The 16,276-nt window shown below is 39.8% G+C and overlaps 1 protein-coding gene across 4 annotated transcripts in view; it reads left to right on the plus strand.

Annotated features, from left to right (window-relative positions):
• The window catches only part of LOC119647906 (protein split ends), a 40,927-nt gene that overhangs the window by 15,203 nt on the left and 9,448 nt on the right, over nt 1–16,276 (plus strand). For all 4 annotated transcript variants that reach the window (XM_038049214.1, XM_038049217.1, XM_038049216.1 and 1 more), the window contains 5 exons: nt 12,734–12,846; nt 12,906–13,113; nt 13,177–13,375; nt 13,434–13,906; nt 13,969–14,675. In XM_038049214.1, coding sequence (XP_037905142.1) covers nt 12,734–12,846; nt 12,906–13,113; nt 13,177–13,375; nt 13,434–13,906; nt 13,969–14,675 — 1,700 coding nt within the window. The remainder of the gene's footprint in view (nt 1–12,733; nt 12,847–12,905; nt 13,114–13,176; nt 13,376–13,433; nt 13,907–13,968; nt 14,676–16,276) is intronic.

Raw genomic sequence — 16,276 nt, forward strand, 5'->3', positions numbered from 1 at the left:
CAATTTTTCTTGCTGAGAAGCCAAATCTCCGAAGAATACATTATGACTGGCAAGATACTGCTTTGCAGAGTAATAGCTTTGACCCTATGGTGGCACATTTCGAACTGAACAGATTTCATAAGCTGAAATATATTAGACTGCGGTGCCTAGATTTCATCGTCATAGCTGTTTTCGATTGATTTTTAATCCTAGATAGGAGAAATTACCAAAGGTCTCAAAGTCTCGTGCCGCCTGCTCGATATAGACGAAGGCAGTTTCGTCAACATAGGTCAGTAGTTGGATGAACTTGAGGATGGTGCCTCTCGCATTTATATCACGCATCACGGGTCACTTTTTCCAGGGCTAAGTTAAAAAGAATGCACGATTGGGCATCCCCTTTTGATGTTGAATGGTCTCTCGAGAGATCTTGTTACTTTTATCTTGCGTCGCACACTGGTTAGGGTTACCCTAGTTTTATCCACTTGGTTGATATACCAAATTCTTTCATGACCTTGTACAGTTTTACTCTGGCCATTAATTTGCTATTTCATAAGTTGATGAATCTCTTGGTGTAACTGCTCACCTCCACACTTAACGAGTTCGGCTGTAATTCTATCCGTTCCCGGCAACTTAAAATGTTTAAGCCGATGAATTGCACGGACTATTTCTTCCATGGTTTTTGGTGGCAGCATTTTTCGCGATAGCTGAGTGGTTAGAGCACAAAGCTGTCGTACGGAAGGTCGCGGTTCAATACTCACTGGTGGCAGGGGGATTTGCATCGTGATTTGACGTCGGACACCAGTCGACTCAGCTGTTAATGAGTACCTGAGTCAAATCAGGATAATAATCTCGGGCGAGCGCAATGCTGACGACGCAAAAGACAAAGACTTGGACCTTTTGAGTAAAGGTGGGGGCCATTTTCTGTGTGCTACTCCCATATTGCAACACAGAAAGAGTACCAGCACAGAACAGTTTCAACTTGATCTTGGTGTTAATAACTGTATTTCCAAATTTTAATCTGTTGATGCATCGACCAACATCCAGTTCGGTGCCACCATCACGACAGGAGAAACCACACTTCCTAGATATATAAATTTATCGAAACTTTCGATACTCTACCCATTAATGCAGATAGGAAGGGTACGATGGTCCGTCAGTCGGAGAAACTTGGTTTTGTTGCAGATGCACTGTAGGGGTAACTTCGTGATTTTTTTTTGTTAAATTTTTCGGTTGGGTACCTTCTGAGGATGCGTCCGTCAAATAAATGATCACTTTCCAGGCCTCGCACGCTACTCTTTTGCATCAAATGTCAGCTTTACACAAAACCTTAAAAAGGTGCCGTAAGTCATTTTTCAACTTTCCTGCAGATCAGAATGCCCTCTGTGAGCTTTATAATTGTCGATCTCCACAATTTAGTTCTTCTAAACTGGACAAGTCACCCCCTGTTGTTGTTTGTGCTCTGTGCAAATGTTTTAATTAACAATTTAGTGGATTAGGTACAATGGGCGGGGTAAGTAACAATTGGTTTAGTTGTTGATTGAATTTATGGGCCCATGCGCTCGAGAGTTATGCACATTGAATTGGGAACTGTTTTTAAGGTTTTGGCGTTGGCGCAACAATTCATATTGGATCAGGGCCTTGAAGTGTATTAAAGCACACACCCACTGCCACCAGTGAGATTTAAGCGGCGACTTTCTGTACAACAGCCTTGTGCTCTAATCACGCAGCTATTCGGACACACGACATAATATAGAGCCATTTTGAAAACAACTGAATTTCTCGTTACCTGTCTTTAATAACTAATTTATTGGAAACGACTGAGACTGGAAGCCTCTATAAAGGCACATTTTTGAATTTATTTGGAAGAAGGATTTAATTGCAGGGGCTGAGATACTTTTATTTTTTAAGGTTATACATGTAGCAAGTGGCACCATTTTGTGTTGAGTTTGAGAAGGGCTCCCAATACATGCAAAAGTAGGGCGTAATTTTTTTCCCTAAGACACAAAATCAGGTAACATCTTTAGATCAAGCAAAACGTGTAAATCCGTATGACTGAGATAAGACCTATAGGATCTTATAACAAGTTGGGAAACCGGAAGCTTGAAGTTTCAGTTATAAAAGGTTTTGTGTTTCCCTATGTGAGGAACGATGAGTGCATGACAGTGTACATAGCTAAAAATTCCATTGCCCTCTATTTTTTTTACTCAATTTCTAAAAGTTGGTAATGTACTATTAGTAAGTGTATTTGAGCAAATATCGAAATAGGGCATATTTTGAGGCCTAGATTTCATCTGATTTTTTTTCGGATTTTTGGGTTAAGTAGTTTCCGAAGATGAGTCCTGTCTCACTTTAATTGTGTACATTTTGACTTCTTACTTGCGCAATTTACAATCTACGTCAAAACTAATATCAGTTTCAGAAAGTCCTAACCGAGACCTTTCCTTTCCATTTGATACCACACACGACTATATCCGGTGAAAAAAAAATTAAATCACCCCTTTGCATGTATGGGAAGCCCCCCTTTAAACTCCACCTAAATTTCTGTCACTCATTGAATGACGAAATGGTGAAATGCGCACAGATATACTAATATTTTCAATTCAGAAACATGTGTATATATATATATCGTGCATTCGTGACAATAGCCGTGAAGTACTGTTCAGATGGAGAAATTTGTCTGCCTGATGTTTAAAACAGACGCAGACACTTGTCTGCCAAATGTTTGTCTGTCACAGAAATTTTTCTGGAACGAATGTTTATTTGAAACGGAGGCAATTGCCTAAGTCAGACATAATTTAATAATAGGGTTTTCAATACGCATATCCTGCTAAAACACCAGGCTATTCTGTCTTGCTGTGCGTCCCGAGTGGGCGTTAGCGTTAGCCCCAAATCCACCAAATTAGATCATCCTAAAAATTTAAATAATGTTCAAAATCAATCCCAAAATTGCAAATTTTTCATCTTTATTAACCCGATCATCTCCTCAAACTCATCTCAGCTGGAAATCATACAAATATACACTTTATTGAACAACGAGGTCAGGCAATCGCATTTGAAAATGCAGGATTATGATTACATGATTACATGGTCATAATTGAGAGAGCTGATTATGATTACAATCAGTTGGTGGGAGAATGTGGTCTGCGAAACGCATTTCAAGCGGCGAGTAGGAAGTGTACGCGTCATCACAATTCTAGTTTCATTGATTGAATGTTTTATAAAATTCAAACTATAACAAATATTGTCATTATTTTGGAAGGATCAAAATTAATTTTCGTTTGGGCTAGATGTGTTGTAGCACTTTTGTTATCATGGAGAAAGATAATTCCCCAAACTACTACTGATCGGAATTGTTTATTTGGAACAATTTCTTAGGAAAACCACCTTAAAATCATATCGTAAATGAGAAGTTCTAAATATCACATATAACTGTTTGCTTTCCCGTAGCTAATGTCAGCATGTGTAATAATATTTCTTATGTTCAGTTTCATTCATTCAAATTGTTACCGCCATGCCACCTATCATGAAAAGTTCACCAACCGGCATTTCCCTATGGCACTACTAAATATAACCTCAAATAAATTCCACACAGTTTTCGTTCCAATGACTTCCATATTGGAAGGTGTCGATGTCTGATCTATGTTCGCTGTCTCCTGTCGGAATGGAGTTTAAAGTGAGATTCACCGAGTGTTTTCTGTGTATCTGAATTTCGCGACGTGGTGCTACGCCCGGGGAACATTAAGATTGTTGAATTCAGTGCGAGAATTTAGTGCTAGTGTATTCACTATGGAGCTAGGTTAGTTTATTTTCGATTTTCCACTAACTGCAAGTTCATGTGAAATGTGCGGAAAACTTGTTACGTTTACCAAGTGCATATGTTTTACGTGCAGCCGGGTTTTTGAAGGGCTTATTTCGGAGGACTGTTGGGTTAGACTCCCTGACCGCAGAGCCTGTATACTGGAAAACACATTGTGCTGTTGAAGTTTTGTTCTTGTTTATCTCCGGCGTCAACGTCACTGGCACTAAATTGCGGGGTAAAATGGAGGATCAGTTCCGCTGCAGATTGGGGCACCGGCTGGGAATTTAATGGGATGAACCCTCAACATTGTCCACGATATCATTGGCCTCAAACTTAGATAAACCTTTAGTCGAGTAGGACGACCAAATAGAAACGATTTCGGGTTGAGAAAGTTGTTTTCTGCTACAGGAAGACAATTCCTAGCGAATCTTCAACCCAAAAAAGTATATCCTCACTATGCCATGCATTTCGAATTATTGGCAATAATAAAAGACAACGAAAAGTCATTGGATACAGCGGTTAATCGCGGAAACTGCCTTTTAAAGATCGCTTAATTCTTTAGCTGCTGTTGAGACTCTTAAGGAAACTTCTATAAATGGGAAGCGTGAGGTTTTGATTGGAACCTTATATCAAACTCAGCAAGTTGATTAGAAGGTTGATCATTAGTTGATCGTTGAAATCCACACAAGGACTTCAAAGGGATTTTATATGGATTGAAATACTGTTTTCTTCGGGATCCTCTGGCATTCGAGATGTATGCTAAATACATAGTCTAGTGCTTTGAGTCTTTAGCTATTCTGTTAGGGGAAAGTCGCACCGCGTCCTTGAAGAACTATTGTGCCCCGTCTTTAGCTATTACTAGTTCCCATTCCATTACACGAAAAAAGCTAATTTGAAATATATACACTCCACTTTCTGCGGCCTTGCATAAGGGTCGTCTGAATTGAGGTCGCCACTTGCATAAGGTTGGCGTCAGATCTTTTCGCCGTTAGACTCTAAAATAAATTACAGTCAGTAAATTACGATCACACATTATCTTATCATCGGAGGCGTTGCTAAAGCCCGCTATTGACGCACCGTTCGCACTGCCGGCTAAATGGCACGGCGAAATTCAAAAATCCACTTCGGCGATCGTCATTTTTTTCTTCCAGCAAACGCTCACGAGTTTCTAGGGTGACCCAGCTCCCTGTCGGCTGTTTTAGTAAAGTGGTTTCCATTACATGGCCTTAAACCGGAAAGAAACTGCGTCCTATCTCTGTGCGACCAATGCGCTTCCTGAAATAGGTTCGTGGGTATCTGGTCCCTGCGCCGAGCAAATTCTTCGTTATTGCCTTCAGCCAGAATATCTTAGTGAGAGAATAAGCTGATGTCAACAGCGTATTCGATGTGTATGAGCAAAGATGACATAGTACATTGCATACGTCCTCCAGCTAAGGTAACGTGAAGAGCGACAACGAGAGGAAAAGTATCCGTGACAAAATACAACCCTGCTGACGATGCAGTATGTGACATTTTGCACCATCATATATCGCTCTGATATTAGCTGATAGTTTTTTCGGAATACTCCTCCTGCTCACAGCAAACCAGATACACTCCCTGTTCAGTCTATCCAAAGCTACCTAAGGTTTAACGTGAGTACCTGCTGTGTAGGCATAATCCCACGGTCCCCTAGGGACACGGATTGATTTTGTGCCCACAATCAGATCACAGCGGCACTGGTTTATATTGAGTGCAGGCTCAGCATTCATACCAGTGGATGCAAGGCCTATCTAACACCTCTGCCGCAACTAAGGGTTACGGCATCCGAGTTGTACAGCGCAACTCTACGCTTGAGCTCCGAGGAGCTCTGCCCGCGATGTAGGCATAACCACAACCACCATGAAACTCCCACAAGGGGGGGCAACCGCAAATAACCGGGCCGAGAACTCATTCTCCAGGACTTTTCCTGGGGCATAGGCTCTCAGAGGGCCAACCCAGTTTCCATGGTACCAGATAACCTCCGGTGAGGCTTCGTGGCAGAGCCATTTCAGATGTGTCCCTTGCAGACTCGGGTCTGATCACCCTCCTCGAGTACGTGGGGACGGAACAATAAAGAGCAGGTGAATTGGTGACCTAAACTCCGCAACTACTCCAGGGTGATTCGGTTGGTGGTAATGCGAAATTAAAAAGGATTCAAGTCCAAGCTACTCTATTTTCTGTCAATCAAGCTTTCGAAGTGTTCCAGGATGATCTTAGTGGGAAACATGCCATTATCCCTCAACTTGTTGGGGGTGGCAGGTGCTTTCCTTTCAAATCTTAACGATCCTCCTCACCTCTCATTTACTGGGAAAGATTCCATACTACCAGCACTTACAAATAAGTGTAACTAACAGACAAACAGTTTTTTTTTCGGAAGTAAAGTCTTCCAAAGACACTCGAATACAGGTGCCACGGTTATTACCCATTGAAACCACTCCCTACCTCCTGTCCTCTTCCCCGCGGAACAACCGCAAATTATTACGTCGTGCGAGAGACATGGCTGTAGCCCTTCCTTTCGCCCATCAATTGAATTTGCAACCGCGCTTGTCTCGATTCCTCTACCTCTCTCAACCTGCACTGAGTCCGCTTCGCTATGTTTTAACTGCATTCCTGTTCGCCTGACACGCAAGCATGTTCCCCAATTATATTTTTCGGTGTTACTGTTCCTAACAATGTCTTTAATGTCTTTCTTCTGCGGATCTAGGACAATGGAAGAAAACATGCCCCTCCAGAATATCGTCGCAGCTGGGACAGTTTGGTGAGCAGTTCAGTTTAAATCTATAGAGGTGTTTACTGTATCCGCCATATTCTGCATGAGATCATAGTTTATCTTACCATGCGTTCTGTGCGTCCACACCTTAATGCTAGGAATCAATCTGCACTCTTTTCCGCCCGTTTCCGCCGTAGTTGCCACCTACTTAACGATTCCTTGGCCTTAGCCGTTCATCTGAGATGGTTCTGAAACCACAGTCCTAAGACCGTCTTTCTATAAACCGCGCCTATTTTTTGAGCTTTCCCCAATTGGCACTGCGTAGAGCAGTATACAGCTCATCACTCTGGCTGTGAGCAGTCTACGAGTGCTTCGCGGGCCGCCGACATTTGGTATCGCCCTCGCCAGGGCCATGCTAACATTGGACGCATTGGTGCACACTGTTGTAAGTGCTGCTTGAAATTCTGTCTCGCATTTATCATCACTCCAAGTTGCTGATTTTAAAGTGATGATATGCTTCCCTATTTTGAATCGAATAGTGGTTTCCTTACAGCACTGCAGCAATTGGGATATTGAGGACATCATTATACATGATGGTCCATAAGAGAGCCCTGCGGAGACGATATATTCTTTGGGTCCATTGTTTGTGTCGTACTGGAGCCTTCCACCTTTGGCAAGCGCATTTAAGTAATTGCATACACCAATCACCTCCAAAGACTTACTTATAAGGTTCCAACTGGCTGAATTGAACGTATTTTGCACATCAAGGGTAATTATTGTACAAAACTTGCTATTGTCATCCTTTCCGTGTTTCGCATTTTTAGCAACTCGTTTGATTGTGTCGATGATTGTTGTGGCCGTACGGAAGCCGAATTGTCAGTGATAAGCCTCCCAAACTCTCTACAGCCGAGAGCATTGGGTTGTAGGTTATTCGCTCCAATGTCTTTCCCATAGTGTCCAATAGGTCTGATGGTTTACCAGGTGACTTATCCAGTTTGGGCAACAACACTAGCCTTTATCTTTTCCATGTCTCGGGAAGGGTCCCATTCACCAAGCATGCTTCAAACAACTCTCCAAATATCTTGGTTGCCTGGAGAGTATACTGGTCTAACTATACATCTATGAATGTTTGCTCGTCAACTGATTTCGCAGATCAACCTGACGTTCTCCTCATTCTTGAACGAGCAGGTCTCCCACCACTTGATTTGCTTTTCAGATTAAAGACGAGTGTCTGTTGATGATTATGGGTTTAGTGTTGACATTCAAGGACATATCGCGAGCTAGTGACGGACTAACAAAAGTCAGATCCACAAACGAACCGGAACTCTCTTTCCGATAAGTTTTAACTGAGCATTGAATAAGTACCTGAGTCAAATCAGGGTAATAATCTCGGGCGAACGCAATGCTGATCACGTTGCCTCCTGCAGTGTACTGTACTGTACCGTTACGATCTTGAATGAATTATTCTAACACATTTCACAATTGGTTTATTATTATTATTAACCTACCATCATTAGCAAAAATGACGTCTAACTTCGTAGAACCTCACAGAGACAACGCCCTCTTGCATTCTTCAATGAACTTGGCTATTGTTTGCCCCACGCATTGAAGCCACCGATGATGACTTTTGGTTCTCGTGCTTTTGTGTCCAAGACCAATCTGTCCAACATGTCTTCGAATTCAGCCAACGCCATGCTTGGGACATGCGAACCCATTTACATTCTTGTATGACTTGATACAGCATGCCCCTCTCCTTGCTCCCTAAAGCGACAGCCCCACCCTATACGAACCTCCCCGACATCTAACAGCTTACAAAGACAGGAGCGATTCACAATAGTATTTATATGGTTTGGTTATTCAGAGATGAATATGATGCCTTGTCTCATTCAATTAAGAACCCAGATAAATGCTTGCGTTTTCACTTGAATATTTAATGAAAAAAGAAGTTCGATCGATTAAACGATTTTCTGTTCCGTTAGTTTCTTTTATAGGGAACTGGGGAAACTGTTATTGGTGGATGAAATCATGATACAGTTACCTACAATTAAATTCTTCTTAAGATTTTGTGTAATACAAAATCTTGTTAAAATCGATTCACTGTCAGCATACAGTGAGTTACATTATTCTCCGTCGAATTTAAGGCAGGTCTCCATACACGCTAAAGGGGGGTGTATATTTTTTTCACCAAATATAGTCATGTGGGGTATCAAATGAAAGGTCTCGGATATTACTCTCCAAAGTCGGTCTTAGTTTGTTCGAAAGGTGAGGAGTACGAGGAATCGAAATTGATCATTTGTCTCACGAACCCATTCTCAGAAACTACCCAATCGAAAAATCTGAAAAAAATCAAGAAGCTGCCTCTGTATGGTACCTAAGCTCATATCGATATCTATTCGATCATAATAGGTGCATATAATACGTGCTCAGCACTAATGGGACAAATGTCCAGTCAAATGTTTTTTATAAAAGAAATACAGAAAACCGTTTCACGATTCACGATTTTTTTTTTCATTGATTAAAAGATATTTCTAAACGAACGCTGATCTGTTATAATTTTTCGATTTCATTTTAATAAATCAACAAATTGAAGACTTGTGATATATTACAATCAGTTATTTAAGAAGATGTAAGGTTTATGAGCGAAGGAATTTAATTGCTCGGAAGTGCTATCGAAATTCATTAATCGTCTTTAATCTCTACAAGTTAGAGTTTCAATCAAGTTTTCCGAAAGTACGACATAAATAGGGGACAATCTAATATTTATTAAAAATGGACAAGCGTTCCTACTTAGTGGACGGTGAAAGATATACAGAGGAACAAATGCGCGAACTTCTTTTCTCGGATACCCCAAAAAAGAATGATGATGTTTTTGAAATATCCGACACTGAAGAAATTGATTTGCACAAGGATGTATCAAAGCGGTCCACTAGAAGACGAAGAGCTTGGTTAACCCTTGACGATGATTTAGAATTCGTAGACGAATCAAAATCTCGAAAGATAATTGACGAGCCAAGGATAACATCTAATGGTGAGTGATGGTCCAATATAAAATTTGATTCACTGTAAACCTCATAAATTGATTTTCAAAAAAATGATATCCATTAAAAATCTAAAAAATATTCTGGAACTTAATTTGACTGATATTGGATCAATGTTGAAAGAAAAAATCAGAATTATTCTCTACAGAAAATCACAATATGGTTGATAAGTTTGGATTAGAATGCTTCCTTACATTAGCAATATAAACGATTGGAAGATTCTTATTAATTTTGCAAAGCCAGCCAATAAACGGAGAGCATTAATAAGTTAATGGCATTAGTTAAATGTCAATGTCAAGTAGAACTAGACTTGTTGATCAATATATAAATAATATCAAGGAAGGCAGAAAAAAAACAACCAAATAAACATAAACCCCATTCCTGCTAATCTGATAAAATTGGATTAAAAGCGATATTACATAAAGCAGTGGCCACAGCTATTACGAAAAGCAGATCACAATGAAAATTTGGAATAAAATCAAAATAACTCCTTTAATTCTTATTGTAACGAAATGAAATTCTATACCGACGTTACTTGGGAATATGATGATTAATTAAAAAAAAAACCAAATCCAAATTGGCCGTTTGTGTTAATGAGGTTCCAGGAATATTTAAGGTTTAACACACTATAAATTACACTAGAGGTTTATTATCGACAATTGCCGTAAGTGGCGGCATATGCTGCTGCGAGAAAAGGCAGATTGAGGCAATGCTACACACAAAAATGATACAGCGGGTTTCGATTTTAATACTACCTAGTACACCCATAAATATTGTTACAATTTTATATATCTAATTCGACAAAATGTTATAGCTGTCAGATTTTGGCAATCAGTCTCGTTTTACACATATACAGTTCCATTCGGCTCAGTTTTTTTCGGTCGCAAACTAAAACAAACCGAACCCTTTCTCACATACAAGGTTTCATTCGACAAATTGCTCATTTCACCCAAATAAAATTCGAAAGCTTTTAGCAACTCATCTTTAAAATCCGCCCACTGTGAGGCCAAACCCTAAACTAAACCGTGTGTGTATGAAAGCCTTGATTTGTTTGAATTCCCTGCACACGAATTTTAACTGTATTGAATCATGATAAAACCTATTCGTGTCGTGGGAGCATTCGGTTCAATATGGTTTCAATTAGGTGCTAAATAGACGCCGAATTGATACCTGACACATCGTTTCAGACTTGGCACCAGCGACCTAAATTGGGTTGAACCAGTGCTATTGGCATTAATTGATCACTTTTCCTGTTTCTGTTGTTTCACAATACACAATACAAACACATCGATAAAAAAATAAACTCGCAGTAATAGCGCTACATAAGTGCAGAATGGAAAAAAGTGCGATGTTCAAAAGACCAAAGCCACCCGGCATAAGCTGTATGTTTGTTTATCATGCTGCTGAACTCTTGGGAACACAGGTGACGTGAAAGACCATCAAAGATCAATGCCTCGTATAATCAACGAAGACTTGATTTACAAAAGATATGTAGATTTGGCGACAGAAGGCTTAATGAAAAATAGGATGGCAAAATGCCAAAGGCCTTTGCAAGAGTTCGAAGGTAACAAGCATCAAACGACCCTCTTTTCTGATGAAAAAAGTTACGCCCCAGAGGAGTCGTTTTATTAATATAATAATAATTGTTGGCGCAACAATCCATATTGGATCAGGGCCTTGAAGTGTGTTAGAGCACTTCATTCAAGACCGTAACGGTACACTAGGAGGCAATGTGGTCAGCATTGCGCTCGCCCGAGATTATTACCCTGATTTGACTCAGGTACTCATTCACAGCTGAGTCGACTGGTATCCGACGTCAAATCACGATGCAAATTCCACTCCCACCAGTGAGATTTGAACCGCGACCTTCCGTATGACAGCCTAGTGCTCTAACCACTGAGCTATCCGGATACTCGTTTTATTAGCGATCGTCAAAAGAAGCTTCAAAACTATTACCAAGAGTTTAACGAGGTCGCTTTTCTACCTCAGTGATAAATTGGTGGTGGATTATAAGCAAATCATTCCCTTCGATCCACACTTAGATACTAGCATCCCCGAAAGTTGGTTCTGCCCCAAAAATGTCGTCCAGTGAAATTTTGTTTAAGGATCGAGCTATTCGTAAGTCCGCCATCCACTTAATGACGGATCGGACCAGTTTGAAAGCAACATGCTTTCGCTGTTGTGGTCCGCGGAACCCTCATTTTTGAGCAAGCACCCATGTTGCAAAATTTATGACTTGCGATTTCGTCCAGGGCAGAGGCAACTCATCAGACGCTGCCTCACTTCTGCCCTGGGAGCAGCGTGACCCAAGTGGTTACAAGGTGGTATTTGCTCCCTTTTATTCATCCAAAAACACGTCATGTGTGTGACTTTCAGTGTTTTTTAAATTCATATAAGGATTTCTTTAAATTACAGTCTTTTCCCTGAAAATATCTCGGACAAAATCTTCTCCGCCCTGTCGTAATGTCCTTGGATCCATACTTGCTTTCAATAATGAATTTTAAAATTTCCTCTTTGTATTCCGGGATCCAAATATGAAATTTCTCTTCAAAACCATCGCTCAGAAAAGCAGGGGAGACGTTGTGCCTTATGTGCCTTTCTATTGTATCCTAAGCGCCATGCGAATATGATCAAAACTGAACTGCGCCACAGGAGGTCTCGACATAATCGATTCCACGACGTAGGAATTTCCCTTTGCAATTTTCTGGCCTTTTGTTTAGTTATACTCATAGATTATACTCTCAAGACTATTTGACTTCTTCCGGATTTAGCTGGACCCTCCATTGTGCATGCTATATTTGGATCATCGACTTCCTCTTCAGTAGCCTGGTGCTTCCTTTTTCTATCTGGTTTTCCCGTAAAGCCCTTTTAAGTTTTCTTGGTTTACGCTTTCTTGTAGCTGCAACAGAAGTTGAAACCGCATTCGGAATTGAACAATGAATGAGACTTCAAGGGTGTCTTTCGTCAGTATGTGCTTCGCGGTTTTCTTGTCAACATCCGAGCCATCGTCTGCCTCGACGATAGCCGTCAACTGCTTCAAAAGAAAAGCTTTATATTGATCTATTTTGATCGTCAGTGGGATGATGATTCCGGGATTTTTTAATAAGTCGTCATCAGAAACTACGAGCAAATATAACCATTACAGCAAATAAGTTTGAATATTCAACGTTTCCCTTCTTTCTTTTTCAGATATGGAACGCGAAGATGTAGGAAATATAACTAATTCAACAGATCAATTATACACATTAATTAACTGTAAAATTATACGTTTTGGTACATATAGATATGATCCTAAGGAGAAAGTATGTTTTGCTAACCAATCTTATATTTTATATTACTAAGAATTCGTCCTCTTCATTAGGTATTACTATCATCGAAGGGCATTAAAATAATCGCACCAAGTTGCAAGAATCCTGTCGACGCGGTAGTGTTAAATATACAAATGCGCGAAATTGTGAAAATAATAGCCCATTTCTCAAAATCTCTCAACATTTTATTTATTTATACTCTACCGACATGTGGAATTTATATTAGAGAAAATTTAGAGATGAAATCCAAAAGTTCCGATAGTAAGTGGACAATGTTTTCTTTTCGCTTGCATTCATTACAAGACCTTTTTCATTCCTCCACAGCACCGTATTACAATCCTACCGACAGAGCAGAGCCGTACAAGAGAATCGTTCTTCAAATGGATGTAATTTCAGAAGAAGCGAAAACTGTGATAAGATCTATCTTTGCGAAGACAATGCTAGAAGAGGTCCAATGCACTGAGGCTAATGAACTTTTAGTACGGTCATGCCTAAAGGATAAATATATTAAACAAGATCAAAAGTAAGAATGCAATTCACAAATTCAGTAAATCTTAATAAATGTATTGTTTCCCTGACAGTGCGGCTGTTAAATCAGAGACGGAAAACATTCGCCAGATCCTTATTTATCCTCCCGGGAAAGGCGGCATCCCAATAAACACAGAGGACTACATGTGCTTGGCAATAGATCAGTATTTGAACGACGTCATCATAGATTTCTTCCTGAAGTATCTTCATACGGACGTGTTGACTGAGGAACAAAGACAAAAGACTCATATATTTAGCTCATTTTTCTACAATCGTTTGACCACAATGACAACACGGCAGCGACAAACTGAGAAAGATGGAAAGTTGACAGCATCACAAAAGCGACATGCTCGAGTCAAAAGTTGGACGAAAAATGTTAACCTGTTCGACAAAGATTTTATTATAATTCCAATAAACGAACAATCTCACTGGTTTTTAGCTATAATTTGCTTTCCACGACTCCAAGGTCCAGTTACGTATGATACGCACGAACCAGTTGTAAATCAGCCTACAGTGAAGAAAAAAAGTGAGACCTAATTATTTTCATGAAATTTCAACAACATTATTTGGTTCCCTTTTTATTCTCAGAGCCGCCTGTCGAGCGAAAAGTTTCACTGCAGATTGGTAACACAACTATTACGCCGTTATCGAAACGTGAAGTTGATTCCGTGTGTGTAGGAGATGATTCGTTGAGCGAACGAGATGAAGCCGAAGGTGATGAGAGTGATTTGGCATCTGATGAAAGTGACGGTGAAGCTCAAAATGGCAATAGCAGTACAGCATCAAATGCTGACGAAACGCGGTATCGTCCCATCAAACAGCCTCTAATACTTATTTTCGATTCATTGGCGGGTGCTTCGCGGAGTCGAGTTGTAGCCACATTACGTGATTATTTAACGTGTGAATACCGTGCAAAAATCAAGGAAGACACAACTCATGTTTTCAATAAATTTAATATGCCCGGGCATTGTGTAAAAGTTCCACAACAAAATAATTTTACAGACTGCGGTCTTTATGTGTTACAGTACGTAGAACAGTTTTTCAAAGATCCAATTAAGGATTATAAGTTGCCTATTAAGCAGCTCGTAAGCTGGTTTGAAACGATCGTAGTGACCCGAAAACGGGAAGACATTTCGAATTTACTTAAGAGTTTAGTTGAACAACATAATCCTGATAGATTGCCGTTACCAGAAATCCAATTTCCAACTTTGAATGGGAAATTAATTGAACCTGAACTAACCGATGAACAGGCCGAATTCGAGGAGGAAGAAATGGACGATGAGGGCGAAGAAGAGGTAAGTGGAATATCTTAGGTTTTATTTTATTTCTTTTAAAAAAAGAAGTTTGACGCAATTTCGGTTTATCCAACTTTGGATATTATTGCCGTAAAAAAAATCCGAACACAAAACCACCTAACATAACATACCAAAAAAACAAGCTTCTAATATACGACTCGTTATAAATTAAATTGGTTATGTGGTTGTAAAAGTTGTCCGTCTTATCCCATTTATTTTCAAAAGGGGGTACCATAGTTATAGCACTCAGGGCCTGAGTAGGTCTATTGTACTGACCCTTTTTAGACAATCACAAACATCCATGACTATAACCCGGATAAGAACCCAGGGCACCATGTCAACATGGTGAAAGTAACGCCCTAACCAAAATTTATATTCACAGAACTAAGATCTTACAACGACCGTGTGTAAATCATGAGCTAAATATTGGAGGTCTTAAATTTTTTGATTAAATTGTAATAGCTTATGACAGACAATTTAAACGATGGTCAAAGACCATCCTGAGTGATTGGAGTCTATCAAGAGAGTATGGCTATCCCAAAAACTTAAAAAGTTGGCGAAGTTGATCATCCAGGGTCGCCCAGAAATATTGAAGTTCTACTGAAGTATTCAGTCTAAACAGACTTGCTCACCTCTTTGTGGCTTGGAAATGTGGGAGGACGTTTTGAATTCTTCAGTCCCTCACATGTCATTATACAAAACTTCAAATGTCCTTGAATTGATGCGCGAGTCCGCTTCGGAATCTGAAAAATAAAAAAAACCATGTGGCATCGACAGTAAACACGCGAGCTAAATCTAGAATGAAACAAACACAAAAAATAACGGCTCGACCTCTCGCGCGTAAAACCGGTCCTGAGTACTGCGATCGACAGGGAAGATCCACGTCGGATTACATCCTCAATCGATGTTTCTCCTGCTTCAGAAGCGCGGTCTTTGCGGTGCATACCACGGAAAATTAAAAGATCGCTATGACAGAAGGTTTAAAATAGACATGTTCGCTTAAAGAAGGGTGGTTTTCTCTTATAAAATGGAATAAACAAAGTATTCGCGAATTAGACTTACACAACTATTCCAATATTTATAAGAAGCAGTAATTTGACTTTCGCGTACGAATTAAGACGGAATTCTGATAATCTCTTGATTGGTTAAGAGAGTGCGTGCTTTGGTTTACAGTTATTTGAAGAGTGGTTGAAGCAAGCTGAAATGAGACAACGGTCTAAGTTTCGGAGCAGTACTTTTAAGGGAACTGAAATGCTCAATGGGTACTCAAGAATAAAACTGCTTTCATTTACAGGGTGTTGAAGATTGATGACATCCCAAAAGAAGATTAGACGACTGTATTTTATGAACATTGAAATCACTATCAAGCACCATTTCAGGAAAATGGAAAGATAGAACAATATCTATTATCACTTAAATACTATGTAAAGATGGATTATATTCTAAAAAAAAGTTTGTTGACTTTGCGAAAAACATGGTCCACTAATAAAAAATTCTTTATGCGCAATGTATTTTGAATATGCTTATTGCGTTTTTAGACGTTTTCAATATGGTAATCATGATTTATCACAGAATTAAACTAACAACCCTATGCATTTCTT

This window comes from Hermetia illucens, chromosome 2, assembly GCF_905115235.1.
Source record: "Hermetia illucens chromosome 2, iHerIll2.2.curated.20191125, whole genome shotgun sequence".
Lineage (NCBI taxonomy): Eukaryota > Metazoa > Arthropoda > Insecta > Diptera > Stratiomyidae > Hermetia > Hermetia illucens.